General features: G+C 34.7%; 1 protein-coding gene across 1 annotated transcript; it reads left to right on the top strand.

Annotated features, from left to right (window-relative positions):
- Positions 1–1,141: 1,141 nt before the first annotated feature.
- Positions 1,142–10,276, top strand: LOC144971458 (sphingolipid delta(4)-desaturase DES1-like). The gene is made up of 3 exons (XM_078912392.1): positions 1,142–1,512; positions 2,414–3,156; positions 4,326–10,276. Exons 1-3 carry the CDS (start codon positions 1,431–1,433, stop codon positions 4,602–4,604), a joined length of 1,104 nt encoding a protein of 367 aa, XP_078768518.1. The 5' UTR covers positions 1,142–1,430; the 3' UTR covers positions 4,605–10,276.
- The last annotated feature ends 16,308 nt before the right edge of the window (positions 10,277–26,584 follow it).

Here is a 26,584-nt window from a genome sequence, read left to right as displayed (position 1 = left end):
TGATTTTTGAAAGGACACAAATTCCATCAGTCCACTCAAAATTACCAATCAAATTGTTGAGCAAGTTTCGGTTGACAAATATTTGGGTATTTTAATTGGCAACAAATTGCACTAAACTGAAACAAAAGCATATACTTTATTCGGAAACTTTCAGAGTTTGACATAGACAAAACTTAATGCACTTTTTTTTCTTTACAGATCTGGGTTTGTATTTTGCCGGCGTCACCCCTGGTTAAGTCCGTGACCTCTCCTCTTCGCAGCCGCAACAGGGTTGCCAGATTATTTTTCAACAAAATGCCAGGGGAAGACTCAAAAAATGCCAAAACACTCAAAAAAAATGCCAAAGTCTGTTGACTCTCACCCCCACTAAGAAAACTACTCACTTTTGATAGACAATTTACTATCATATCCTGGTGGCTTGCGTGTTTTCTTTTCTTTTTTTTTTTTCTTTTTTTTTAAATTATACTAAATTTCCTGTTGGGGTAATTTTTTACCTACTGACTACTAAGTGGAGTGCTAAACCACTACACCACGGTTGGATTTTAAGAGTGAAAAAGAAATACATTATCATGAAAGGTAAATACGTAAACAGTTAAATAATTATTGACAATTAAGAAAACTTACTGTTTCGTGTTTCTTATGAAACTTAATTAAGAAAAGGTGTCATTTGAAGTATAATATACAAGAAAAGAAAATGCCAAATGAAAATGCCAAATGCCAAATGATTTTTCTAATGCCAAACGGTTTTCAAAAATGCCAGATTTTTTGAATCTGGCATTTAAAATGCCAAACTGGCAACCCTCAGCCGCAAGCTTTGTCGATGTCTCACTCAGCTGATTATATGTTTACCAGATTGGACGACGCACACCATAAGAGAACAATAATTATGATAATTTCAGACACGATAATATATGTCTTATTTTGGTCAACTATTGACGGATAGTTTCATATATAACAAAAAAAATCAACAAAAGCGATGACAGATAAATTTGTTTGTTGCAACGCTTTTTATGTGAAAAAGCAGTCTTTTAGCTCATACGCCGGAAATTTATTTTAGATAGTTTGACATAAATCTTCTGGCAATCCTCCCCCCCTTTCCCTCCAACTTTTCCGACACACTGACTGACACCGACAGCACCACAGACTCGGGGCATCACTGACCAATGACAATGCCGTACCTACTCAACACACAAGTCATGCAGCAGCCTTGTGCATCATCTCTGTGCGTGTTCATGGTCGGCAGATAGTGTACACAGTACACAGGTTGTGTAAGGATCTTTTCGGCATACGGCGGAGAGGCACAGGATTGAGGAACTCGGGGAAGAAGCACCGCATCTCATTGATTTTCGTTTCGATCTGATATATAAATAAGTATACACAATTTGTGCATACAGTTTGTTGAACTCTGTACGCTAATCAAGACTCAATAAATGGGTGCTAAAATATCAAGAGATGACTTTGAGTGGGTTTACACGGAGGAACCTCACGCCACCAGAAGAAAGGAAATGTTAGGTAAGGTTTCATTCATTTGCTATTCCCCTAAAAATAAAGCAAACAAAGATATTAATTAATTAATGTTCTAAGAACACCCTAGGACAATGTTGTTTTCTGTGAAATTCGCTGAAAAGGCATTTTCTTATTCTTCTTCTTCTTCTTCTTCTTCTTCTTCTTCTTCTTCTTCTTCTTCTTCTTCTTCTTCTTCTTCTTCTTCTTCTTCTTCTTCTTCTTCTTCTTCTTCTTCTTCTTCTTCTTCTTAAGCCTAAGCCTAAGCATATGCCTCAAAAGAAATAGAAAAACTATTGTGTATTGGCAATGACGGATGGTTACATAACAAAAATACTTGAAAAGCGGGTACATAAGCAAAGTGCTGGTTAAGGACATCCTAACAGGCAGTCCATGAATGAATTCCGTACTCAACGTTGAGTCAGACTTTTATTTGCTTCAGTACAAGTACAAGTTTGTTTTCTGAAAACTTAAAAAAAATAAAATCAGCTACAAGGATTGTGCTGTTTAAAAAAAATTTGCTTGTTTACAAATTTGCAAAAATTTATAATTAAAAAGCAAGGATTCATTTATTCGCTAATTTTTATTCAGCTCACAATACTAACATTTGTTGTTATGTATCTTTCATTTGAGACATCATATGTTTAAAGAAATAAAAAAAACAACAAAAAAACAAAAAAAACAAAACAGTTTTTGAAATATTAGAAATTCATTATCAGAAGGTTGGGTTGATAGTCATACATAATATTGCAATGTAACCATTTGAAGCTGATAGTTATGGCAGATCCTCAGTTTGATAAACTGGGTTTTTTAATGAAATCATGTCTCTAGTAGATGTTTATGCTAAAGTTTTACTATTTATACATATTTTGCTGCTAGACTTTAATTTACAACACTTTTCTTATTTCAGCCAAATATCCAGCGTTAAAAAAACTTATGGGAGTTGATCCAAAGTTCAAGTACCTAGTCTTTGGTATGGTGTTGTTACAGATGTTGATGTGTGTCGTCATGAAAGAGCAGTCATGGACAACATTGATAGTCATGGCCTACATCTTCGGTGGCACCATCAATCATTCCCTCACTCTAGCAGTCCATGAAATAGCACACAATTTGGCGTTTGGACACAGTCGACCCTTGATGAACCGATTATTTGGATTTTTTGCAAATCTACCCATTGGTGTACCTATGTCCATCTCATTCAAAAAGTACCACTTAGATCACCACCGTTACCAGGGCGATGAAAAACTAGATGTTGACATTCCTTCATCACTTGAAACAAGTTTCTTCACTCACACTTTGCATAAATTTATATGGGTCCTGCTGCAGCCATGGTTTTACTCCATACGTCCTTTCTTCATTAATCCAAAGCCACTCGGTAGTTATGAGATAGCGAACATTGCCATTCAGCTTGTATTCAACGTACTTCTATATCAGTATTTTGGAATTAAACCTTTAGTTTATTTGATTTTGGGTAGCTTCATGGCGACTGGATTTCATCCTCTGGCTGGTCACTTCATCTCGGAGCATTACATGTTTGTAAAAGGTTATGAAACGTATTCTTATTATGGCCCCCTCAACATATTCACTTGGAATGTGGGTTACCACAATGAACATCATGACTTCCCCAGCATTCCAGGATCTCGACTACCAGAGGTAATGTATCCATTGTATTATATTTAAAAAAAATAAATACTGGAAGATGTTTTCAATTTATGGTATTAAAATGTGGTTTTTAGCTCTAAAAAAAGAAGTAGAAAATTAAGTTGTTTTTTTAATACCACATTAATTAGTCCAAGTTTCTGTATCATGAAGTGGAGAAGTGGGGGGGGGGGGGGGGGGGGGGGGTTCTCTGTTCAATGGCCTGAGACAGAGACGAGTTGAAATCCTTCATTGCTGCCCTTCACAACAGTTGGCATAAAAGGCAGAAGTGAGACAGTTATTCTGGGGACATGACCCGCTATTCTTCATCTCCTTCTAGTGATCAGTGTTTCGAGGTTTTCAGTGTTCCATCGTCGAGTAGGTCCTTCCTCATTGGAGATTGATTGTCAGTATTTTTTTGGAAAGAGGGGCAAAAAGGTCAAGTGGTTAAGGCTTTTCACTATTATCCAGAAACTTCGTTTTTTTCTCCTTGGGCAAGATTAACTCCCAATTCAGTTTTCTTTCTTTGAACAACATCGGTGATTCCTGTTGATATCAGATGATGTTCGATGGATATCTTTTTTCCTGCATAGAATGCCAAAGGCATATTTAAAAAAATCAATTTTTAAATATGAATACAAATATTTTATCAGCATCTGTTTTTGCCATGTGCTGAGAGAAGGAAGCTGCTATGTAGGTGTATCGGAATTGTTCACAAGTAAGAGTGTTGGTTTCAAAGAGGATGCCTAATGGGTGACTAGTGCCGTCTGAAATGGAAATTTGGTTCTTTATGGCCTGCATTATGAAGTGCATTGAGCATGGTTAATTCTTGGAAATGCATTATATCAGTGCTTTTTAATTTGATGTATTGTATCCCCAAGGGTATACCAAATATTTATAAAGAGTGTACCTCTCTATACTCTGTTGGTGTACTGGTGATGTACAACATTCTGTCATAATACCATGTATTCATTTTACAAAGCAATTTCATGTAAGTCTTGGATTTTGATATTTATTTTTCCCATTAAGATCATTGCAATTTTAATGTATTGTGGCGATTTGGGATGTGCAATCTTTTAAGTAAAAGTTGAAAGTATGTACTATTTCACAAAGGACAAGCATTGTGATATATAATTAATGTTCATATTTACCTTTTTTTAATTTTGATATGTTTTTTTTTTCAGGTGCGTAAAATTGCTCCGGAATATTATGACGACCTTCCTTGTCACCATTCCTGGACCCGCGTCATTTGGGATTTCATCTTTGATCCTGAGATTGGCCCATACTCTCGAGTGAAGCGCAGGGTAAAAGTTGATGGCAATCAAGAAAATGGAAACAATATACACGAAAAAATGAGAAATGGGAAACATGAGCAAAATGGAAACGGTACTGTGACCAATGGGAATGGAGTACATAATCATAATGGAGTGACAAATGGAGCTTTGAAGGAGCATTCAATGTGAGAAGATGGCCTACTTCTGTGCTGTAAATAAGTGGATGTGATTTGGTATGTTTGGAAAATATATGATTATTGTAAGCGTAAGTGTGATCTTCAGCATTGGTCATATTCTTTTATTATTGTTTATCTCTAAAGTTGACCATTGTGTTGAATAACTTACTTGACTTGACTTAGATGCCTTTCGCGTCTCGACCGAAAGATCGGGTCGCCTTGGCTGTTTCCAGTATTTCCTGTGTGAGGTGTCTCCAATATTGCCGGTCCTCTGCTAGGGTTCTCAGATTTTCAAGGTCCCCTGCCGTTATGAGACTAATGCTTTGTCCAAGTGTTGTGAGGTTTTTGTTTAGGATCACAGGGAGTGTTGTGATCGGTCTTCCTCTGAAAAGGTTCCCGTGTTTTTGGAAGTATCCCGACATGGCTTGGTTTGCTGGTATGTTTTTGTCCCTGCGTAGTATGTGACCGAAAAGTTGCCATCGTTGTTGTAAAATGTCAAGGGAGATTGGTCTTTCTTTTGTGATCTTATAGAGTGATTCATTTGAGATCTTTTTGGGGTATTTGATGTCCAGTACCCTTCTTAGCTGTGTGCGATGGAAGGCATCCAGATGTTCTTCTTCGGATTTTGTCAACGCCCAAGTGCCGCAGTTATACAGAAGTACCGGTTTTACAAGAGCATGGTACAGTTTCAGTTTGGTTTTTCTCTTTATTTTGTCACCTCTAATCCATACATTGGTGAGTTTACTGAGTGCGGCGTTTGATAGCTGTTTTCTTCTTTGTACATCCTCGGTGTCTCCAATTAGTGAGCCGACTTTCTTTGTTCTTTTCCATTCCTCTTTGTTCCTCGATATTGTTGTAAATTCGGTTTTATTGGCATTGACTTGGAGGTTATATTTCATGAGGGTATTTTGTATGATGTCTATATTTGCTGGTGTTGATCCAATAAAATCGACATCATCTGCATAGGCGATTTCTTTAGGGATTGCATTCTCAATATGAGTCGGTTTTGGAATGACTTTTCGAACTTCTTTCAGAGCGTATTCTAAGTATATTGTGAACAGAATCGGGCTCAGACTATCTCCTTGGGGGGTCCCGATGTTACTTTCGAACTGCGTCTGTTTTGTGGCCCCGTATATCCTTGGTTGTATCTTTGTGTTGCTGAGGAGAAATCGGATTATTCGGAGCTCGTCTTCGTCTACTATTTCTGTTAATATCTCCAAAAGTTTTCCTCTGTCGATCGTATCAAAGGCTGCGGACATATCGATTCCGGTTATTGTTATGGATATGTTTTCTTTGAGTGCCTTTGCTGCCAACCATTTATGTGTCCATACAACGTCCGATGTGCTTCGGTCTTGGCGAAACCCGCTTTGGCTATGTGATAGGTATTTTTCTATTTTCGGTCTAATTCTGTTGAGGACAATAGTTGACAGTGTTTTTCTTATGGTATTCAGTAATGTTATTGGGCGCAGGTTGTTTACGGGTCCTTTCGTTTTTCCTGGTTTTTGTGTTGTAATTAGGACACCGCTGTTTATGTCCCAGTCTTTGTGTGTTGAGAATGTTTTGTTCATTATGTTTACAATGCTCAGATCCAGGGAGAGTGTACCGCATTTCAGCAATTCAGCGGGAATTTCATCTTCGCCTGGGGATCTGTTATTGTTTAGGCACTTTATGCTATTTCTAACTGTTGAATAAATAAATAATAAATAAAATAAAGTCCCTTTATTCAGCCCTAAGGGGAAATTTTTCTTTAGGATATATATATATTCCAAGGGAAGACTGGAATAACCCAGGTGTCAGCCGCAGTGCAGCACCGCAAAGTGAGCTGAGGCTGGGTGATTTGCTCAAGGCCACACAAAGCGGCCGGTAGTCGAACTCGGTAACTTTCGGGTACAAAGCAAAGACCATACCGCTGAGCCATGCTGTCCCATGTTGAGATTGACTATGGGTTGTTTAAATATTCTTTTATTTTATTTTATGAATATTTCTACTATCTTGTGAAAAAATACCCTATCGAAAGTAGATCTGTGGTATTTCCCCTTTAAGATACAAAATTATGTATTACACCTGTATCAGTATCTTTTCTGAGTTTTGAATGCCTGTTGTTACCACCAGTTGTCAAAAATTTCTAGAGATTTTCTGTGATTTTACTCAATGTGTAAGTGACCAAAGAATTAAAAGAACTTGTTTTAGGAATTATGAATTTGTCAATGTGTCCAAAGCATAAAATGTTGATTACACAATGTAAGAAGGATGAAAGAATTCTTCTTCTTATTGATCACTCTCTCGAATTTTGTAAATTAAAAGGTGAATATTTATTTTTGGTTCAGAATGAGAACACAGGGGGGGGGGGGGGGGGGGGGGGGGGAAGCAAGGTGACAAAAATATAACAATGAGTGAAAAGAAATGTATGAATAATGTGTAAATAAAATGTTATGTGAAAATGAATCTATAATATATGATCAAGTGGGATAAGTTATTGGGATTGTATGTTGGATGGTCAGATGTGTGTTGACTCATTTACTGTGATGATGAATACATTAAAAATAGTAATAGATATTACTCAGATTCTATTTCCATTCAAAAGGAAGAATAGAATGAGAAGATAAATTCTGCGCTATTTTTGAGAGGAGGTGTATGAAGAATAGAATATAAGAAGTTGAATTAAGTCAGTATATATTTAGGGTTATTTTTCTTTAAAGTACATCATAGTTATATTTGTAATATTAATTTGCTTACAATTGCATGATACTTGAGTAAGATAGATTTAGTATTTCATAAATCTTTTTTGTTTCCCATTTAAAAAACAAGGTGGGTTGGGGGGGGGGGGCAACTGGAATGCGGTCGTGTAATAAGTCATAAGAGAGAAGGAGAAAGAATAATAAATATGACTTTAATTGAATGTGTGCATTGAGTGTGTGTAGGCCTGGATCTAATTATCCTTGGTATGTATTGATGTAGATAATTTGTCATCATTTTCTTTAAATTCATAAAAAGTATACAGGGTGCACTTTTGTTTGTGATGATCAGAAATGATAGGTATGGCAGAGCTGCCAACCTGCCGCAAAAAAATGCGGAATTGTACGCATTATAAGAGATTGTACACTTGTACGCATTTCCCCCAAGATTGTACCCATTTTCAGTGTACAGAGTCACTTCAGTTCTCTTTAGTTGTAATAGCCCGGATGCTCGTATCGCTGTTATCTAAAGCTTGCTGGATCGTTCAAATTTGTACTCTATACCAATTCATTGCTGTATTATTCTATAGTGAACTCGCTCCTATTGTTTTAGTCCGATATCATGAAATCGAATATTCATCGTTAGCCCGGAAGTCCGTTTCAAGCTTTTTAGTTTCTGTCGATTTCAGGATTGTACCCATTTTTATGAAATCTCCCCCATTTTGAGGTCCCATTGTACACACTTCTCATCAGATGGGGTTGGCAGCTCTGGTATGGGAAAGTGGTAGAAAAAAACAAATAAAAACAGCGATGAGTAGTAGTCGAACCTGGGAATTGTTGGTTTTGCCTTTTCCATCTGCACCGAACTATTTTCTATGTCCATTGAGAAATGTTTTTAAAAAAATATATTCATGTATAGATATTTTGCATTGTCCATCTGCACCACGTAAATTTCCATGTCCTTTGAGAAATGTTTAAAGAAATATATACTCATAGATAATCTACTTTTACTCTTGTGTGCTTTCTGAACTATGGTTTTGGGTTTTTTTTATTTGGGTTTTTTTGTCTTTAGCTTTATTCAGCTTTATGATTTACACCAGTTTTTATAAGATGTTAATTTGAATCAGCCTTTAATTCTATTCATTAATTCGTCAGTTGATTTTTAATTTTATTTTTATTAAATGATCAAATGAAAGTTTGCTTTTAGTTTCAAAATATTTGTTTGCACAAAATCAACAACACCTATTCTTTATTGTGATTTGTCAATTTTACGAATGCTTGGTACATTTAAAAAATGGGGAGTACCGATCTATGAGAGTTGTCTTTTTTTTTTGTTGATGTAATTTTAGGATTAAGAATACATCATTTGTAAAGGTGCTATTTAAAATTATTTGTTATTTTTAAAAAAGGAGATTTGGCATATTGGGGCTTTAAAAAAATTGTTGCTTATTATAATGGTGCCCTGATTTGTAGCTAAAAATTCATTATGATTGTTGTTTCATGTGTTCATATAATTCATCAGTCCTCCACAAACTACACAACAATTTATTTAAATAGCTGAGTAAATTTGAACAATAAATCCTTTTTTTTTCTTCTGATGATAGAAGCTTATTGAAATATATTTTGCATCATTTAATACAGGAAATTGTTCTTATTTTTAAAAATCTCACATCTTGGTGCTTTTACAATTTCAAAGTTTTGTGAATGTTATTGTGTTCAAGTTTAGTGCGTTGGTCCTTTTTTGAAACTGATTGTTATTAAGTTGTTCATGCATGTCTTCTGATTTCCAAAATTTTACTTGACAGCTTTAACGATACAATAAGAATTTGTATAAAGTCTCCTAATCTGTGGGGCTAATGAATGAAACTTAAATTCTCATTTGCAATCTCTTGTTATTGGGATTGATTTTTGTGTGATCTACATCCAACCAAAGAATAACGAAAAATTCTCATCATTGTGAATATAGAACAATAATGAATATAGTACAGTCCCTAACTTTAAAAAGATTATCTCTTTGTGATATCTTTAGATGTTGCCGCCTAGGTATTCCATTGAAGGATTGTAGATATGCTATCAAACAAATTTCTCATGTTAATAGGAATAACATTTGTTGTCCAAAGTCTGCAAATTGGGGGTAGATCTTTCTCAAAGGAAAAACGAACGTGTTTGAACAGAGGCTCAACTTGGGACCTTCTGGGTCACAGTACAATGACTTAGTCATTTGACCTTCTGGGTCACAGTACCATGACTTAGCCATTTGACCACTTCACACCCGTCCCCCTTCTCTAACAGGAGTAACAAGAAGTAAATTATTCAGGAACCTTTCAGGCTCAGATTCCTCCCGCAGACAATAAAAACCGGTTAAAATGGTATACTAGTTTACATAAATTCCAGATAGGGGAAACAGTCCCTGCACTTCCAGTCTTCGGGATATACGTTGGCGGAAATTCCGCTGATATATTCATTTTTGTTCTATATTTTCTATAGTCGACTGCTTTTAGCAATTAAACATTCACTTTGATCATTTTACGCTTTAAAAGAAAAAACAGAAACAGTGTACATTGAACGATTGTCTTCTTTTTTTTATTTTTATAGCATGACTATAATATATTATTGGGTGCTTTAATTCTAACATCGCACAATTTTAAAAAATGCGCTTTACTGATATATCTTTTAAAATATTTTTTCATAAATGGGAATTCTTTACATGTTTTTGCATGTGTACAACTATATTTATATTTAAATAATGTATTATGGCTCACTGGTTGTTTTAAGGAGTATTTGTAATTGTGGGGTATGGAATGTATGGTTTACTCTTACTTTGTTTTTTTTTTTTTTATGTTGCAACTTGTTATTATAAAATGATATTAATTCAAACGTGCACGAAACTTATTTTGAATTGAATAATATACGAAAACTCTCCTTTATGGCCCTCTGTTCACATTAAAAAAAAAAATGTATTATTTATTCGTCAGTTGTTTTATCAAGTGCTTTTAAAAAAAAAGAAAAAGTGGGTGGGGTTCATGACCTCCCATAGTGGGCAGGGGGATACATACTGTGTCTTCTATCCCTTATATCTGTTTTCCAACATGCTTTCTGTCTTTGTCTCGGAATGAGATTACTTGGTTTTGTCCTGGCACTGGCCGGAGTCCTAGCTGGGAGCGAAATAGTCAAATGCATAGTTATTGTTTTGGGAGATGATATTTTTTTCCTTGTAAATCATCTCTCTGTTATGTATTATTATTTTTATTTTGAATGTATAATGTAAGCATTTGAGTGTGTTCCTCTTTGTTGGTTTTTGTGCTTGTGTCTGGATGAGACTTGTAGGTGATTTCAAACTAAGTGCATTGGTGGTGTGCTCTTGGAATCTACATCTGATCCCTATTTGTTCCCAGTTCCCCTATGTCTTACTTTTACTTGGGTGCTTTAATTGTAATTCTAGAACTTTTTACTATCCCATTTTCTTCCTTTTTACTGGTGCTTATATGACCTTAATGTGTTGCAAGCGCCATAAAACCCTGAAAAACAAAAACAAACAACAGACTTATAGGTGATCTCAAACTAAGTACATTGGTGGTATGCTCTTGGAATCTACATCTGATCCCTATTTGTTCCCAGTTCCCCTATATATGATTATAACTTTTTAACCACATTGAAAAGAAAAAAAATAATTTCATATCCCTGATTATGTTGAATTAAAATACATTGTTTTTCATGTGCTTCATTCCAACATAGTACTGGACAGATGTGGTGGGTTACTACATAAACAGTGACGTTTCTAGCTTGCCCATCAGGAGACTTTTAAAAATCTCTTTTATTGTCTTAAGGTTTTTAATCTCCTTCTATAACCAATCTAAAGATACGAGTCCACAGATGTGGCAGAGGAAGATTACTTTAAACAATGTCTTTGTCGTAAATATTTGTTTTCATTGTTCTCCACTTGTCATCAATCTGTGTCACATATGTATGATTTTGTCTCTCTACTCCTATTTATTAAAAAAAAAAAAGTTTTGAGTAAAAACTTTTCTATTCCTGCACTTTCATTATGCGTTTTTGGATCTGCTGTGATTTCTTTTTTTTTTTTTTCTCTTGATTGGAATTTGAAAACATGTACGTTAATCAAAGCACACTGTTCTTGCCATTTGGTTATTGGTCCAACGTTGTGAAGTATTCAGTATTTTTATTTGTATATGTTTGTTTTTTGTTGTTGTTTTTTAAAAATTGGAATAAAACATGCACATTAAGCGTGCTGTCTTTGCCATCTGCTTGTTGGTCCAACCTTGTGACTATAACGGTTGAAATTATTATACTGTTGTTTTTATCTTGTCTTTTTATTTTCCTATCTTTAATTTTGATTGGAATGTAATATGTGTGTTAAAGCCTCTTCTTGCCATCTGTTTGTTAGCCCGATCTTGTGATTTATCTGGATTTATACAGAGTTTTTCTTTTGTTTTTCAAAACATACATTTATAATGTCTTTAAGAAGCAGATTGGTTTTGATACTTATTCATGTCAAACATTTTATGTTTTTCAATGTGATCAAGGTGCTTTTATATTTCCATTTTTCGATAATACTCATTCCTGTTTGAATTACAGATTTGATGGCCGTCATCACGATTGTTCAGAATGTTTCTCTATTGCTAAATCCCTATTCTAATACTTTAGGATCTATCTTGAATCACTATGTGTACTAAAATTACATTAAGATAGCTATAACTATTATTTTTATTTCTTCTATATTTGGACAGAAACGTTTACAACTTAAAACATCGATAGATGAAAATTGCTCTCAGGTTTGAGAAATTTTGACACTTTAAGAGTCATTTATGTCTTTTGATATATTTGAAATGAAAATTTTTTGTGTGGCCACATAGAAAAAGAAAAATGAATTCACCAGAAAAGGCAGAATTCTTCTGCTAAGCTTGACAACTTTTACTTTCGCCTTTGGGATTACATGTAAATAAATTCCCCCCTCCCCCCACCCTTGAATTAAACATAATTTTTTTTTGGTACCAAAATCAAATGTTATACATTGCTTAATAATTTTCAATTCCATGGGGAAGAAAATTAAATGAATTTTCGTTTTTCCTATCGGCTAAAATGGAATCTTGCTGACATTTGAACAGACCTGCCAGCTACCACGACAAAATCGTAGAACATGCAAATTTTTTGATATAATTGGCACTTTTTGATATCGATCAGGGATTCTAAAGCCTATTTAATGCATTTAATGGCAAATTGTTCATTTTTTGATACTCGTTATACGGTAGTTCTAATTTTGAAATCTCAAGAAGGCAAATCTGATTTTATCCTATATCTAGAGGGATATATCAGTGATATTTTAGAATCTGTTCTCATTTCCTGCATTGGATATTGAGAATTTCTAGGTCAGTCTCAAATTCTGTCAGTCCTGATTGGAATTTACATCTTTTTCTTATTTTGATCGTGTCCTCTCTCTCTAAGGTGCTTTTAATTTCAGATCTACGCATCATCTTCCTTTTTGTCGATGTTAAATTAACATAAAAGTTGTGCAAGCACAAAAAAACATCTAAAAGAGTAAACAAGTAACATGGCGCGTTTTGGATTTCTTATTTATTTGGTTAATTCACTTGTTGTCGAGAAAGACAAAGTACTTAAATATGGGAAGTGTAGGAAATCTTATATGATATTGTAGAGTATGGAAGGTTTCACATCGGGACACAAATTGTTGTTATAGGTATTCAATCACTGCATATTTCACCATCATTCGTGTATTTTGGTCGATGATTTTGAAACATGCCTATGCCTGCCAATACTCGTTTTGTTATGTACAGTTCCACAAGATGGCTTCAGTTACTCAGATTTTTTTGAAATTCTGCTTCCATTAAAAGAAATATTATTTATAAATAATGGTGACAATAAATAATGGTGACATTGTTTCATGTTCAATGTTGGCAAAAAGAAAAATCAAATCTATTTATTGTTTACAATGTTCCTCATAAAATGCGATATTACCTTGTCCATCTGGTATTATGTCTTAAGAAACTTTGTTGAAGAAACTTGAGTTTAAAGTAAAAACAATGGGAATTCCATATTTTTAAGTCTTTTGAATTTATGCAACAAGACGCACTTTCTATTTTAACCTAAAAGTTTATGAGACAAGTTTAAAATTAAATTGTAAGCACCAGGTTTATTCAGACACAATACCGTTTTGGGACGATTTGTCACATATTTACACTGTTCTGATGTTTGCTTGTTCTTTTATTTCAAACACGATGAGTGATCAAGGTAATCAAACTTTCCTGTCTTGCCATGATATATCAGTATTACATTGCTTGCAGTAGAGTTATAACTTCTCAAACAATTAGTCATTTGATCTGGGCGGGGTTCCTGACCTCCCATAGCGGGCAGGGAGGTACATACTGTGTCTTCTATCCCCTTATATCTGTTTTCCAACATGCTTTCTGTCTTTGTCTTGGAATGAGATTACTTGGTTTTGTCCTGGCCCTGGCCGGAGTCCTAGCTAGGAGTGAAACAGTCAAATGCATAGTTATTGTTTTGGGAGATGATATTTTTTTCCTTGTAAATCATCTCTCTGTAATGTATTTTTTGTTATTTTTAATGTATAATGTAGGCATTTGAGTGTATTCCTCTTTGTTGGATTTTGTGCTTGTGTCTGGATGAGACTTATAGGTGATCTCAAACTAGGTGCATTGGTGGTATGTATGCTCTTGGAATCTACATCTGATCCCTATTTGTTCCCAGTTCCCTTACGTCTTACTTTTTCTTGGGTGCTTTATTTGTAATTCTAGAACGTTTTACTATCCCATTTTATTCCATTTTACTGGCACTGATATAATCTAAATGTGTTGCAAGCGCCGTAAAATACTTAAAAACAAAACATTAGTCATTTGATCAATGTTATTTCAATATGTTATGTTATTGGTGTTCAAATCTTTAGATCTACTTTGTTATAAACAATGGAGAATCGTGGAGATTTATTCACCTCCCTCCATGCCTTAGTATTTGTCTTTGTCAAAGTGTACACTGTATTAGCTTGATATACTCGTAAAATATTTTGTATGTCTTTAGAATTATGATTTATTTAGAATTTATCAGAGTTCAAGAAAGATAATCATGGTAATTTCATACTTCAATCCTTTAATATATATGTAAGAGAGATACACGATTTGGTCAATTGACATAATTCGAGAAGTCCTAGGTTTGAGAGTTTTTGACAAGATGAGGGGTGTTTTAATTGAAAAGAAATTCCCTTTATTTATTTCCATGAGAAAATGTGTCTTTCAGGTCTATTCCAAAGGAAAACTGGAATAACCTAGTCGGTCGTCAACTGCAGTGCAGACCGGTGAGCTTCGAGGGGGGAGGGGGGGGGGGGTAACTTTTGGCTACAGTATTATTGTTATTATTAATAATAATATAATATTAATAATAATAAAAATAATACTTGGTAATTTTATTATATGTGTGAATGTATCCTGGGATGAGAATGTACGCATTTTGCACATTGTGCAAGGACACTCTTTCCGTCCACTATGGGTTTAAAAAAACAACAAATTATATGTGAATTGTGTCATACATTATGCAGGGTCATTGATTTTTTAAAAAGCATCTGTATGACTCACCGTCTCAAAGCCGTATTATGTCGGGAAGCATTCAGAGTTGGAAATAAAACCTTTTGCCGCAAATACAAATCTTGGAAGCAGCGCCTCCCTGTTAAAGGTGAAGAATAAATACTATTTTTGACATTGCACAAAACTCCAAGTTTGTATTTCTGATTAATTTATTTCTAAATTCATTTTCCTTGGTTGGATTCATCCTGATACAATACCGAGTCACATTTATCTTTTTTCTTGCCAGATTTATATTTATAGAACAAAGGGACATTCTTGTATCATTTATAAAGGCTTTGACAAAGTTTTCTGGATGGCCAGACCTCTTCTGTTTGAAGTGTATTCATTTTTTTAAGATTAATAAAAGAATTTACATAAAAAACAAACACACTGAAGTGTGATGAAAAGTTGGCCTGTACGTGAGAAAACAAACATATATTTCCAAACCCTTCAAATCTGTATTTTCTAATCGGTGTCATTTCGATCCTAGAAATAGGATTTATTTTCAAAATTATGAAATTTGGATCAAATTTCAATGTCTTATTGGAGGCAATTGATATAGTCCCTTACCATAAAGTGACCAAAGTTACATCTCCTGTTTCTGGTCACTTTTGAATTGAACCGTGCAATTTTGTTATTTGTTGGCACCTGTATCACCCCGATCTAACACCATTTTGAGACGATAGTCACATGTGAATTTTAAAAAATAACACGGGATAGCAAGCTTGTTGTTAATTGCGTCCATAAATTTATTTATTTATTTATTTTTTATTTTTTTTGGGGGGGGGGGGCTATTGGTGAGATACGACATGGTGTTGCTGCAATGGGTAATAGAAAATACATTAAAATAATATTTGATAATGAATATCTCCAGGGTTCCCACGCAATCTGGAAAACCAGGAGAAACCGGTGATTTAGATTTGGGTTTTCAAGGCATTGAAAACGACGAAAAACACGTTTGATGTGTCCAAAACCTTGAAAATAAAAAGACAAAACAAAACGGGAAATTTATTTTTAGAGAAGAAAAAAAAAAATGCGAGGAGGCTCATAAGTGATAAAGGATCACATCAATTTTGTTGGAGGTCTCAGCAAAGTTCATGTTGACAAAGATCTGATGTTGTCAGCCCAGCATATATGTTGGGGAAAAGCCAAAAAAATATGGTTGGCAATTGACATTGACTTGGATAGGCATTAGGCAATATGAGGACTCAATTTAACTGCTCCCAGACTATACCTTGAACTTTATCGGTAAGCTTTACGGATTTAAGATATGCCGTGCGCCACTTGAAAACCACGAAAATAACATTGAAAACCTTTAAAAAACCTTGAATTGTTTTAAAGAATAGGTGTGGGAACCCTGTACTATTTCATTTGTTGAAAATTAGTTATTTAGTGGTGTGTATTTATTGCACTCTTTTTTATTTTGTTGTTTTTGTCTTGATAAAATGACGGGCTAGTCCGCTTATCCTTATTTATTATCGTCCATTTTGTTTTTGTTTGGTGAGGTACGACATGACGGTGATGCAATGTATCTAAACAACAAAATTGTGTGTACATTCATTCAAATGTTTTGTGTTTGTGCACAAATAGTGTGTTTACAATGCTCTCCAATGGTTTTTTGTATGTGTACTGTATCATTGGGTGTAAATGCACTCCAATGTTGTGTGTAAATGCACTCCAGTGTTTTGTGTATGTGCACCCCAACTCCACCCACTAAATATGAAGTTATTTGGATATCTCACGTTCTGATTTATAGGGCATATGATTATTGCACCGTTGTAAATAAGGCTTTTCTTCACCACAATCTACTGGGTGGGGTTCCTTGCTTCCCATAGTGGGCAGGGAGGTACATACTGTGTCTTCTATCCTCCTATATATCTGTTTTCCAACATGTTTTCTATCTTTGTCTTGGAATGAGATAACTTGGTTTTGTCCCGGCCCTGGTCGGAGTCCTGGCTGGGAGGGAAACAGTCAAATGCATAGTTATTGTTTTGGGAGATGATATTTTTTTCCTTGTAAATCATCTCTCTGTTATGCACTGTATTATGCTTTCTTTATAATATATATGGTTTGTAAAACATTTGAGTGTGTTCCTCTTAGCGGGGACCTGTGCTTGTGTCTGGATGAGACTTTTAGTGATCTCAAACTAAATACTTTGATAGAGTGCTTTTGGAATCTACACCTGTTTCTTATTTGAACCAATTCCCCTTTGTCTTCTCTTTTCTTGGATGCTTTATTGTAATTCTAGAACTTTTTACTATCCCATTTTCTTCCTTTTTACTGGCGCTGATTTGACCTTAATGTGCTGCAAGCGCCGTAAAACCCTTAAAAACAAAAAACATAAAAACACCTCAATCTACCTCCATCGTCGTCGTCGTCATCATTCTTCTCCTCCTCCTCCTTCTCCTTCTCCTCCTCCTCCTCCTCCTCCTCCTACTACTACTACTACTACTACTACTACTACTACTACTACTACTACTACTACTACTACCTCTGCTACTACCACTACAACAACAACTACTACTACTACTACTAACACTACTACTACTACCACTACTAATACTACTACTACTACTACTACTACTACTACTACTACTACTTTTACTACTACTACTACTACTACTACTACTACTACTACTACTACTACTACTACTACTACTACTACTACTACTACTACTACTACTACTACTACTACTACTGTGTAATTGTAATTCTCAGAGATATCGTTATAACAGGACTAATTCCATTCGAACTTTGTACATTGTGTATGATAATAATTATTTTCCAAATGATCGAATTGTATTTCCATTATTACGTGGCTTTGGTTATATGTATATATACTATTCAGTAATAAAAACATATTTGGATTTCAAAACTGATGAATGGTTTCTGATTGATTGATTTATGTTTTTTTTATATATCTATTTATTTATTCATTTGTTTATGTATTTTTTACTGGAGTTGAAGTGACCAAAAATGTTTCAAGTGCCATAAACTATTAGACTGGATGGAGTTCGCGACCTCCCACAGTGGGCAAGGAGGTACTTCTGTATCTTCTATCCCCCTATATGTTTTCCGATTGTCTTCTGTCTTTGTCTTGGAGTGAGATTACTTAGTTTTGTCCTTCCCTGGCCGGAGTCCTTGGTTGAGAGGGAAACAGTCAAATGTATAGTACGTTTTGGGAGATGATACTTTTTTTCTTTAAAATCACCTTTGTTATGTACTGTTATTATTATTATTTTTTAAACATTTGATTTGTAAACATTTGAGTGTCTGGGTGGGGATCCTGACCTCCCATGGTGGGCAGGGAGGTACATGCTGTGTCTTCTATCCCCCCATACCCGTTTTCCAATTGTTTCCTGTCATTGTCTTGGAATGAGATTACTTGGTTTCGTCCTGATCCTTGCCGGAGTTCCTTGGCTTGGAGGAAAACAGTCGAATGTATAGTTATAGTTTTGGGAGATGATATTTTTTTTCCCTTTAAATCATTTCTCTGTTATGCATTGTATTATGTTTAGTTTACATATTATATTATATGATTAGTAAACATTTGAGTGTATTCCTCTTAGTTGGGACCTGTGCTTGTGTCTGGATGAGACTTTTAGATGATCTCAAACTAAGTACATTGGTGGGATGCTCTTGGAATCTACATCTGATCCCTATTTGTTCCCAGTTCCCCTATGTCTTACTTTTTTCTTGGGTGCTTTCATTGTAATTCTATAACTTTTTACTATCCCATTTTCTTCCTTTTTACTGGCGCTGATATAAACTAAATGTGTTGCAAGCGCCGTAAAACCCTTATACATAAAAACAAAAAAACATTTGAGTGTCGTCCTCTGGCATCTTGTGCTGTTGTCTGGGTGAGACATTTAGGTAATCCCAAACGAATTAAACTGATAGTTTGCTCATGGAATCTACATCTGTTCCCTATTTGACCATTCCCCTTTGTCTTACTTTTTCCTTAAGTCCTTTTAATTGTACGTCTACAATGTTTTTACTATCCAATTTTTATCCTCTGTACTGGCGCTGATATGACCTAAATGTGTTGCAAGCGCCGTATAACCCTTAAAAACAAAAACAAAAAAAGTATTATAGACAAGCATTTTTATTTATATATTTTATTAACGTATTTACATGTTTTTTTCTTTGTTTTATTTATATTTTTGCATTGGGCTGTGCTCTTTTATGGACTAATCTATATCACATCTGTTGTGTATTTTATCCCCCTTTCTTCCATCTATTTTTCAACTTGCTTTCTGCTTTTGACTTGGAATGGAATGTTCCCATAGTGGGCAGAGAGGTACTTACTGTGTCTTCGATTCCCCTATATATATATATATATCTATTTTCCAACTTGCTTTCTGCTTTTGACTTGGAATGAAATGTTCCCATAGTGGGCAGAGAGGTACTTACTGTGTCTTCGAATCCCCTATATCTGTTTTCCAACTTGCTTTCTGACTTTGTCTTGGAATGAGATTACTTAGTTTTGTCCTGACTGAGTGGGAAACAGTCAAATGTATAGATAGTTTTTAGAGATAATATTTTTTTCCTTGTAAATCATCGCTCTATTTTGCCCTGTAAATCATCTCTCTATTATGCCATGTAAATCATCTCTCTATTATTCCCCGTAAATCATCTCTCTATTATGCCCTGTAAATCATCTCTCTATTATGTACTGTGTTTTCTTTTTCATATATAATGATTTGTAAACATTTGAGTGTGTTCCTCTTGGGGACCTGTGCTTGTGTCTGGACGAGACTTTTATGTGATCGCAAACTAAGAACACTAAGAACACACGCTTTCAATCGTAAATCTTTTATTTTATGACTATCCTATTTACTTCCTTATTGCTGGCGATGAAATGACCTGATGTGTCACAAGTGCCGTAAAGCCCCTAAAAACGATTTAAAAAACATTGGAATGAAATCACATTGTTTTGTCTTGGCCTTGTCCAGGAGGGGGACTGTCATATGTAGTATAATTATAGTTTTTATCCATCTGGCTAAATGTATTGCAAGCGCTGTAAAACCCTTACAAACAAACAAATCACGTGTTGATTCTCTTACACCACCAATTACTAAAACCATTAACGCCTCTCTATTATTTGGCAAAGTTCCAGCCCCTTTTAAGATTGGTCTAGTTAAATCATTTTTGAAAAAAACATCGCTTGACCAAAACGAATTGAAAAACTATAGTCCAGTTTCCAACCGTCTGTTCCTTTCGGACTGATACTGCATTGAGCTTGTTCCTATCGTAACTTACTGATCGCTGGCAGACTGTCAAGTCCGATATGTGTCCTTTGAAATTTGGTGTTCCTCAGGGCCCGGTCCTTGGACCAGTCCTTTTTATGTACATGTATATGCAGCCACTGTCAAACATTAAGATTTTTAATCTTTTATATCAATTTTCCGCAGATGATACTTAGATATTTAGTTCTTCTCCCCGTGACGATATTGAAAGTTTGATTGGACGATTTGGGGCCTGTTAAAATGGAATCAAAGATTGTATGGGGAGAAACTAACGTTGAATGATGAAAAGACAGAAATTTTAATCTGTGGTAGGCAAAATATCCTTAAAATGGCAAATGTAAAGGGGATTTCTTTCGGGAATTACTTTATTTCTTTTTCTCAGAGCATAATAAACTTTGATGTGTTGAGTGACGCTGATGTTATAATGTCCAGTCAGGTCAATAACATTATAATAATAATTCCCTTTATTCATCCCATCGGGGAAATTTTTCTTTAGGGTCTATTCCAAGGGAAGACTGGAATAACCCAAGCGTCAGCCGCAGTGCAGCGCCGCAAAGGGAGCTAAGGCTAGGTGACTTGCTCAAGGCCACTCAGCGCGACGGGTAGTCGAACTCGGTACCTTTCGGGTACGAAGCAAAGACCATACCGCTGAGCCACGCTGTCCCATAACAATGTTCTTTGAAATCAGAAGAATTAGTAAAATTCGAAACTTTATCCCAACAAAAATAGCAGAAGTCTTGATAAATTCCTTTGTACTTTCAATTTTAGACAAATCCAATTCATTACTGGTAACTGTGACAAAAGAAAAGACAGATAGCCTTTACGATGTACAGAATAATGCCACAATTGGGTGGTGTTCCTCTTAGTGGTGACCTGTGCTTGTGTCTGGATGAGACTTTTAGGTGATCTCAAACTAAATACTATGATATTGTGCTCTTGGAATATACATCTGTTTCCTATTTGAACCAATTCCCCTTTGTCTTACATTTTCTTGGATGCGTTAATTGTAATTCTAGAACTTCTTACTATCCCATTTTCTTCCTTTTTACTGGCGCTGATATGACTTTAATGTGTTGCAAGCGCCGTAAAACCCTTCAAAACAAAACAAAACAAACATATTTCACTTAAGTCGATAGCTCGACATATAATGAAAACATGTTTTTCCTATAGGTTTATATATATATATATATATATATATATATATATATATATATATATATATATATATATATATATATATATATACACACATACACACACACACACACACACACACACACACACACACACACACACACATATATCTCATTCAACTCAATAGGAATTTAATTAATCAGACTTTGTACTTGTATGGCGTGATCAGGAATAGGAATATTGACGTTCGTATGGTATGGTAAATAAATAACAATACACGCATACGCGTAATCCAGAACACAGACGATTTAATCAATAACCGCCGTACTACTACTGGACAAACACGTATTTTAAAATTTGGCAAGAAAACTCGTTTTTCAAATATTGATTGATTTCAATTACCCTCATCTTGGGAAAAAAAAAAATAACAACTCCCCCAAACCAGGGACCTCGCGAGGGTAATTTAAATCGCTTTAAGCGCTTATCGTCTGGTGTATCGGCGTTATAGCGCTATATAGGTTTTCAGCATTATTATTATTATTATTATTATTATTATTTTATTATTATTATTATTATTATTATTATTATTATTATTATTATTATATATTATTATTATATTATTATTATTATTATTATTATTATTATTATTATTATTATTATATTATTATTATTATTATTATTATTATTATTATTATTATTATTATGATTAAGGACTTTTTGAAATTTCCTTATGGATAATATTAATTTCAATAATGAAATATGACGAAACGTAAATATTCATGCCATAAATCACTCGGTCATGGTCAAGGTCACATAACATGTCAGAAATGTCTTTCTTTATTAACGAATTCATAGATGATTCATCTCTAAATCTACGTCGCATTGTTTCATCTCCACTCTCACCATAGCTCAGAAATTCCACTCTCTATCTTTTATTACACAATGTCCTCTAGACTTTCTCTCCTCCTCTCACTCTCTCTCTCTCTCTCTCTCTCCTCTCTCTCCTCTCTCTTCTCTTCACACACACACACACACAGACACACATTATTCATTCTCTCCATTCTCTCTCTCTCTCTCACTCTCTCTCTTTCTCTACTCTCTTTATCTCTCACACATACGATTTCTCTCTCCCTCTCTCACACACTCTCTCTCTCTTTCTCTACTCTCTTTATCTCTCACACATACGATTTCTCTCCCTCTCTCCCTCTCTTCTTCCTCTCTCTTTCTACTTTCTTCTCTCTCTCTCTCACTCTCTCTCTCCCCCTCTCTCTCTCTCTTCTCTCTCTCTCTCTCTCCGTCTCTCTCTTTCTCTCTCTCACTTCTCTCGCTATCACACACACACACACGTACACACAAACAATTTCTCTTTTTATCTCCTATACACACACGCGCTCACACACACACACACAGTCTCTCTCTCTCTTAATATATATATATATATATATATATATATATATATATATATATATATATATATATATATGAGTCAAACAATCAATTCAATATTGTACAACACTGTCAACAAAGCTGACAAAAACTTCCCACTACACGTTCGATGAAACTGACTATTCTCTCAACGTTAACACTGTCAGCTTGCCCTTGTGTATGGATTGGGCTACAATTTTAAGCCTTAAGTTTTAAGCCAATGGAATGTTTAAAAATCGATAAATTATTCGTGCCTGACGATTTTTCCTGGCAAACATTTCATTGTCAAATAGTTTAGGTCCTAGTGGTTTTGTCATTTCATTGTCAAATAGTTTAGGTCCTAGTTGTTTTGTCATTTCATTGTCATAGAGTTTAGGTCCTAGTTGTTTTGTCATTTCATTGTCACATAATTTAGGTCCTAGTTGTTTTGTCATTTCATTGTCATAGAGTTTAGGTCCTAGTTGTTTTGTCATTTCATTGTCACATAGTTTAGGTCCTAGTTGTTTTGTCATTTCATTGTCATAGAGTTTAGGTTTTAGTTGTTTTGTCATTTCATTGTCATAGAGTTTAGGTTCTAGTTGCTTTGTCATTTCATTGTCACATAGTTTAGGTCTTAGTTGTTTTGTCATTTCATTGTCATAGAGTTTAGGTCCTAGTTGTTTTGTCATTTCATTGTCATAGAGTTTAAGCCCTAGTTGTTTTGTCATTTCATTGTCATAGAGTTTAGGTCCTAGTTGTTTTGTCATTTCATTGTCAATAGTTTAGGTCCTAGTTGTTTTGTCATTTCATTGTCATAGAGTTTAGGTTTAGTTGTTTGTCATTTCATTGTCATAAGTTTAGGTCCTAGTTGTTTTGTCATTTCATTGTCATAGAGTTTAGGTTCTAGTTGTTTTGTCATTTCATTGTCATAGAGTTTAGGTTCTAGTTGTTTTGTCATTTCATTGTCATAGAGTTTAGGTCTCTAGTTGTTTTGTCATTTCATTGTCACATAGTTTAGTCCTAGTTGTTTTGTCATTTCATTGTCATAGAGTTTATGGTTTTCTCTAGTTGTTGTTTTTGTCATTTCATTGTCACATGTTTAGGTCTAGTTGTTTTGTCATTTCATTGTCATAGAGTTTAGGTTTAGTTGTTTTGTCATTTCATTGTCATAGTTTAGGTCCTAGTTGTTTTGTCATTTCATTGTCATAGAGTTTAGGTCCTTAGTTGTTTTGTCATTTCATTGTCATAGAGTTTAGGTCCTAGTTGTTTGTCATTTCATTGTCACATAGTTTAGGTCTAGTTGTTTTGTCATTTCATTGTCATAGAGTTTAGGTTTAGTTGTTTTGTCATTTCATTGTCATAGAGTTTAGGTCCTAGTTGTTTTGTCATTTCATTGTCATAGAGTTTAGGTCTCTAGTTGTTTTGTCATTTCATTGTCATAGAGTTTAGTCCTAGTTGTTTTGTCATTTCATTGTCATAGAGTTTAGGTCCTAGTTGTTTTGTCATTTCATTGTCACATAGTTTAGGTCCTAGTTGTTTTGTCATTTCATTGTCACATAGTTTAGGTCCTAGTTGTTTTGTCATTTCATTGTCATAGAGTTTAGGTCCTAGTTGTTTTGTCATTTCATTGTCATAGAGTTTAGGTCCTAGTTGTTTTGTCATTTCATTGTCATAGAGTTTAGGTTCTAGTTGTTTTGTCATTTCATTGTCACATAGTTTAGATCTTAGTTGTTTTGTCATTTCATTGTCATAGAGTTTAGGTCCTAGTTGTTTTGTCATTTCATTGTCATAGAGTTTAGGTCCTAGTTGTTTGTTGTCATTTTCATTGTTCACATTAGTTTAGGTCTAGTTGTTTTGTCATTTCATTGTCATAGAGTTTAGGTCTTAGTTGTTTTGTCATTTCATTGTCATAAGTTTAGGTCCTAGTTGTTTTGTCATTTCATTGTCATAGAATTTAGGTCCTAGTTGTTTTGTCATTTCATTGTCACATAGTTTAGTTCTTAGTTGTTTTGTCATTTCATTGTCATAGAGTTTAGGTCCTAGTTGTTTTGTCATTTCATTGTCATAGAGTTTAGGTCCTAGTTGTTTTGTCATTTCATTGTCACATAGTTTAGGTCTTAGTTGTTTTGTCATTTCATTGTCATAGAGTTTAGGTCCTAGTTGTTTTGTCATTTCATTGTCATAGAGTTTAGGTTTTAGTTGTTTTGTCATTTCATTGTCATAGAGTTTAGGTCCTAGTTGTTTTGTCATTTCATTGTCAATAGTTTAGGTCCTAGTTGTTTTGTCATTTCATTGCCCATAGAGTTTAGTTAGTTGTTTTGCATTTCATGTCATAGTTTGGTCTAGTTGTTGTCATTTCATTGTCATAGAGTTTAGGTCTTAGTTGTTTTGTCATTTCATTGTCATAGAGTTTAGGTTCTAGTTGTTTTGTCATTTCATTGTCATAGATTTAGTCTTAGTTGTTTTGTCATTTCATTGTCATAGAGTTTAGTCCTAGTTGTTTTGTCATTTCATTGTCATAGAGTTTAGGTCCTAGTTGTTTTGTCATTTCATTGTCACATAGTTTAGGTCCTAGTTGTTTTGTCATTCATTGTCATAGAGTTTAGGCCCTAGTTGTTTTGTCATTTATTGTCACATAGTTTAGGTCTTTGTTGTTTTGTCATTTCATTGTCATAGAGTTTAGGTCCTAGTTGTTTTGTCATTTCATTGTCATAGAGTTTAGGTTTTAGTTGTTTTGTCATTTCATTGTCATAGAGTTTAGGTCCTAGTTGTTTTGTCATTTCATTGTCATAGAGTTTAGGTTCTAGTTGTTTTGTCATTTCATTGTCACATAGTTTAGGTCTTAGTTGTTTTGTCATTTCATTGTCATAGAGTTTAGGTCCTAGTTGTTTTGCCATTTCATTGTCACATAGTTTAGGTCCTAGTTGTTTTGTCATTAGTTAAGTCTCCAAAAATTTCAAGTCTGAGACTTTTTCCCAAGTTGGAATTTATCGCAATCGATTGACTATTAAAAATAAAATTTATCTACAGACCAAACCGACAATTTACAAAATGTAACAGTAATAAAATCATAAAAGACGAGAGACGCATGCGCACAACCAACATGACGTTCTCTCTCTAATAACTTTTCCGCCGGTGACGTCCAATCAAGGAACGCTACTCTTCCGCTAATCTCATTCCCGATAGATAGTTCGAAGTTGACGTCACTCAGGTCTTTATTTATTTATTTTTTTTTTGCCATCCGCGTTTATGAGTAGTTCTCACTAAATTGTATTAAGCAGATAAAAAACGATAATGATTACACACAGTTTTGTGTGTTGGCCAGTTATACTTCCGGACGGCAATGTTGTGAACTTCTTTGCCAAGTGCATACTATCTATCGTAAAAACTTGAGCTTTCATTTTAGCGCAATTTCCACTGAACACGCCAAAAGCGCTTACAAGGGGTCGTCCCTACAGCAACACTTAATATGTAGGACGAGACATGACACCTGTTTGGCTATGATAATATTACACCTATTTTTTTGGACAGAGGCAACGCTGTTAACGGCGAGGTACTCATTTTACACCTGAGCAGAATGTTGAGAGAATGTGAGTAAAGAGTCTTTTCCAGGAACTCAACTATGTGCTGCTCGGGACTCGACCCCAAGGGCCTTCCAATCCGAAGGCGAGTGTCATATACCACTAGACCACATAGCTGCAAGGGTACAGGAGGAATAAAAAAAAAAAATTAAACTGCTTCTCGTACGTTGTTTTCTTTTAGTTTTTTTTTAAACTGAAGATTATAGATAGTATGCGCTTGGCCAGGAATCTCACAACATTGCCATCCGGAATGATAGCGGACCAACGCACAAAACAATGTATAACCTTGAACTTTTATAGTCTGGTTAATACAGTTTAGTGAGAATTACTCATAAACGCG

The sequence above is a fragment of the Berghia stephanieae genome, chromosome 1, assembly GCF_034508935.2.
Source record: "Berghia stephanieae isolate SIO BIC M18660-M18661 chromosome 1, UCSD_Bste_1.3, whole genome shotgun sequence".
NCBI classification, from domain to species: Eukaryota; Metazoa; Mollusca; class Gastropoda; order Nudibranchia; family Aeolidiidae; genus Berghia; species Berghia stephanieae.
This window is presented reverse-complemented; position numbering and strand designations above follow the sequence as displayed.